Below are 4,771 nucleotides of genomic sequence, written 5' to 3'. Positions count from 1 at the left end.
ACATGAGTGCAGCCATATTTGGCCGTTCCATTAACCTACAGCCACCAGCACACACAAAAATATAAAGCTGCTTTCTGTGTGGTGGGAACTGGCCTTTTTCCCAGAAACTGGCCTTTCTCCCACGAAGATAGTTGCAATTTATAAGAATTTCAAGGTCCTACGGGCATCGTAGCGCAGGACGGACTGGCCATCTGTGCCGGGCTGGGACGATAACCAGAGAAAACAACGCACATACACAACTACTGGGCTGGGATGATAGCCAGGAGGCTCAGTGCATGTACGCCACTGATAACCATTTGTGCATGGAAACACTGAATGCTTGCTCTGTAAACTCTGTAACTGCTTATATAAACTGCTGGAAACTGAGGCCTGGTGAGAGTTCCACCTGTGGAAGGGACGCCTTGCCCAGGACGTGTGATCCCTGCCCAGCCATGTTGATTGACAGGACTCTCCCGACAATGGGGCGTGGATGTTGTAAGTAATTAATTTATTGTAAAGTAATTGATCTAATGTGTTCTCTTTTCAGTCAACCTGGTGTTTCTCTTTCCGGTTGATTTGTGTCATTTCCCTTCAGTCGATCTGGAGTTTCCCTTTCCAATCGATCTGATGTTTTTCCCTCTTATTATATGACCTATTTGAATCTGCCACTATCTCAGCAGATCCGGTGTTTCCCTTTCCGATCGAGCTGGTGTTTTTCTCTCTTAATATTTGGCCTATTTGGATCTGTTTACAGACTATTGCCTTTACTATCCTCTATATAATAAAATATACCTTCAGTCCATTTGTTTGGAGTGGAAAGTTTCTTTTACGTCTCCGATCAAATCCCCCAAACCTCTCATAACAGGCCCACACCACCTTCTCCTTTCCCAGACCAGGAGGCTCCTCTCCCAGACTGGGGATTGGCCCTCCCTGCCTTCCTGGGCAGACTCGAGGGAAGAGTGTGTTGGAGGAGCCTGAGGCTTCACAGTTCCAAGCAACTGCTTTACCTGTCAGTCTAGCAGATGCCTGCAAGGTGTCTACACAGGACAGAACAGGGGGTTTCCAGACATCACCTTGGCCAGTGCCCAGGAGATGCTCACTCCCACCCACCAGGGACTCCATTCCAGCCTCAGCTTTGATCCCTCCAGTGACAGAGTAGCCCTGAGTTTCCACCCACGGGGAGCAGCCCTAGCCCAGGATCTCCCCTTCAGGGCCAAACACAGACTGAAGCACTAAGAAGGAACCCACAGGCCATCTTCCTCTCTTTCTCTCTCTCATTAAATTGTGAATAATAATGCATTTACTTATTCTCCCAACTAAAAAGTGGTTTAATTCCTTTGAAGAACCTTGCAAGGTAGCTTGGCTAGACAGCAGGCGGGACAGTCCAGTGGCTCCGGTGGGGGAGCCAGGGTCTTCCACTTGCCTGTCTTTTGGTCCAGCAAGTATGCATTTGGATTGATGGTGTAGTCCCTTTTCTGAACATCACTGGCTCTGGTGACACCCCCACATACAAACACCCTGCCATCTCCAATGGAGCATATAGCATGAGACACATCTAGGGGGCAGTTGTTGGGCAAGAGAGGCACTGACGTGGTCATCTTGTTGGCCTTTATCTTCTGCAGGTTAATTTCCATGCTCTGCCGGTGGCTGTGCACACAGAGGATGTTGTCCTGATGGAAAGACAGCAGGGGCCGGTGGCTGAACTCAATGGGGAAGGTGATACTCTGGACCACCTCCCCAGTGTTGGTGTCAAAACAGTCCACCACCCCGACTCGAGAGATGTAGCCCTTCACCAAGCACCGCCCAGTGACAATGTACAGGTTCTGGTCACCCTTGGTGATCACGGCTGTGGCATCCATAGGGATGCTCATCTTCCCTGCCAGGCACCAGGCCTCCTTGCGCTCATCATAACAATAGATATTAGAGACATACCGCCTTGGGGCAATGCTCCCACCCACTGAGTACACTGTCCCCCCACAGGTCACCATGGTGTGGAAGACAAGCCCAATTGGCAGGTCAGGCAACTTGGTCCAGGAGTTGTCATCCATGTCATACCGCCAAGCGGTCTTCAGCCCTGTAATTTGCTCATTGGTGCCACCAGAGACATAGATGAAGCGACCAGCAGAGGTGGCACTAAGTGCTGCTGCCCGATAGGGCATCTCTGAGAGCTTCAACCACAGGTTCTCCTGGATGATATAGGCAAACACTCCACTGTTGTACTTGCCATGGGCCTTCTGGCCACCTAGGATGACCACCGAATCAAGCAAGGCCCCCTTCCGCTGGTAGCTCAGCAGGCTGGATGGCCTCTCCTGCTTTCGTTCCACAAGGACACTCTCAATCAGGGTTGCGTGGGCCGAGTTGTTCTTCATGCCCATCAACTTGTTGCTGGCAAACATCAGCGTCTTATTGGAGACGGCATTGAGATTGATGTAAGAGAAGAACTTCTTGAAATACTTCTCCCGCTCATCCTTCCGGAAGTACACCCAATTGATAAGTGCGCTGAGAGCCTGGTCCTCATTGAGCAAATGCAAGTTTTCATCTTGAAGCAGGCGGCCAAAGATGACAGGTGGGCAGCACATGAAGCTCTCAGGCTGCATGGAACCCTCAGCACTGGCCCAGTAGTGGAAGTTGTCACGAATGCCATTGTAGGCCAAGTCTGATACCTCTTTGAGCCCAAACAACTCAGCCAAGATGAGATAGTGCAAGCAGTTGGCACGGCGGATGGACTTAATCAGGAAGTCATTGCAGTGGATTTGAAGGCGCGGTGTGTTGAAATACTGGGCCCCACGAAGGAGCTCCTCCACGTTCTGCTCCGAGATCACCACCTTGCCGCTGTAGAAGTAGTCCAGGAGCTGTTCCACGGTGGCCGGACTCAGGTAGTTGGGGTCAAGGGTGATAAAGAGCTCATCGGTGGTCTTCACATCATTTGCAGAGATGATGTTCTTCACTACTGAAGAGACAGCAGCCAGCACAATGCGATGTGCAAAGAAGACATGGTGGTTCACAGTCAGGGCCATGTCCCAGTACTCTTTGCGTTTCCTCTGTTCATTCAGTTTCTGCAGCAGGAAGCTGTCGTAGTTTTTCTCAGTGAATATTAATTTCATGGTGCTTCTTGCAGGCTTTGGCAGAAGATCAGCAGCAGGTACTGGAGAAAAGACTTTCTCAGGCCGTTGGGATTCAGACTGATGGTTGTTTGCAGAGCAGCTGATCAGGGAGGAGTGAAGGGTGGGAGAGAGGATGATGTCATAGTTGATGTGGTCATCACAATGTAGGTCCCCCTAAGGCCTTTCTCAGAGGCTCAGGGCCTTTCTCCCCTCTGATGGTTCCAACCTGACAAGGCCAGATACCCTGTTAGGACCTAGTGCCCAGGGCCCAGAGTTCAGGAGGAAACTCAGAGACGGGTTGTGACTCCCACCCAGGACCTTCAAAGCTGCTTCTGGAGTGTCAGAGCCTGTTGGGCAAGGGGCGGCGTGAAGAGGGATAAGGGCAGGCTGGGGGAAGGAAAGAGATTATTAGACCATCCAGAAGAATGCTCCCATTGTACAGGAGGGAAACTGAGACCCAGACAAGAGAAGGGACTTGCCCAAGATCACACAGCCAGTTGGAAGCAGAGCAGGACCTAGAAGCCAAGCCTTCTGTAACTTAGTACTCTTTCCGCCCTTCCAGAAGCTCCTCACTACTCAGCTTTCCCCAGCCTCTGATTCTCAGGCCTGGAAGTGCCTTTCTCTGCCAAGGTTCTGGCCATCAGAGAAGAAAGGCTCTGTCCTTTGGCTTCTGACCTTTGTGGCCACAGTCACCACTCTTCTTTAACATAGAGGGAGAGGTGGAGGCCACTCTCTGGAGCAGGGATGCTGGAGGTAGCATCCAGTGAGCGGGGATGGGAGGGCCTCTAAAGCCCTGATCATTTCAATTCCATGGCAAACTGGGACATCCTCTGCACATTCCCAAGTTTCTAGCTGTAAAATGTTGGGGGCTGTGGGGGTCAGCTCTCTCCATCAAGTGTGGACTTGGACAAGTTGCTCAGCGTCTCTAAACCTCAGTTTCCTCATGTGCGACATCTGAATAATAGAACCTGCTTCAAAGGTTGTTAAGAGTTTAAGTGAGAAAATGACCAAAGAGTGTTAGCACAGTTTGGCTCGTAGCAAATGTTCAATAAATGCTAGTTATACCATTTTGTTGTTAGTGCTGTCGAGTGGATTCAGACTCCTAGAGGCCGTGTGTACAGCACAGCGGAACCCTCCCCGGTCTTTTTTGCATGATCCTCTCACCTTCCAGCGCTATATCAGACAATACTGTGCTGTTATTCACAGGGTTTTCATGGCCAATTTATTTGGAATTGGGTAGCCATGTCCTTCTTCCTAATCTGTCTTAGTCTGGAAGTTTTGCTGAAACCTGTCCACCATGGTGACCCTGCTGGTATTTGAAATCTCGATGGCATAGCTTTCAGCATCACAGCAACACGCAGCTGGCACAGTATGACAACCGACAGACGGGTGGTGTGGTTCCCTGAGAGGGAAAAGAACCCAGGCTGTGATGATGAAGCACCGAATCTTAACCACTAGACCACTAGGGCTGGCTGCGTCCTATAGAGTATAGTTTGAAAAATATTGCCCTGAGTATCTGATTTGTAGACCTTGCTCTTGGGTGAGAATCCATCCAGTGTTCTTACTACAGCATTAAGATAGCTAATGTCATATTAAAAACAAAAAACAAATAAACATAGTTCAAGACTCACTTTTTCCTTTTCCTCCAACAATACAAGACTTCTGAAGGTCTATACAGTGCATATCCA

At 49.8% G+C, this 4,771-nt stretch overlaps 1 protein-coding gene across 1 annotated transcript; it reads right to left on the bottom strand.

Moving 5' to 3' along the window:
• Window positions 1-1,307: 1,307 nt before the first annotated feature.
• On the bottom strand, window positions 1,308-3,083 carry LOC131393129 (calicin). The gene has a single exon (XM_058523587.1). It carries the CDS (start codon window positions 3,081-3,083, stop codon window positions 1,308-1,310), a length of 1,776 nt encoding a protein of 591 aa, XP_058379570.1.
• Between the last annotated feature and the right edge of the window lie 1,688 nt (window positions 3,084-4,771).

The sequence above is a fragment of the Diceros bicornis genome, chromosome 28 (assembly GCF_020826845.1).
Source record: "Diceros bicornis minor isolate mBicDic1 chromosome 28, mDicBic1.mat.cur, whole genome shotgun sequence".
In the NCBI taxonomy this organism is placed as follows: Eukaryota; Metazoa; Chordata; class Mammalia; order Perissodactyla; family Rhinocerotidae; genus Diceros; species Diceros bicornis.
Note: the sequence above shows the minus strand (reverse complement) of the source record. Positions and strands in the feature narration are given on the sequence as shown.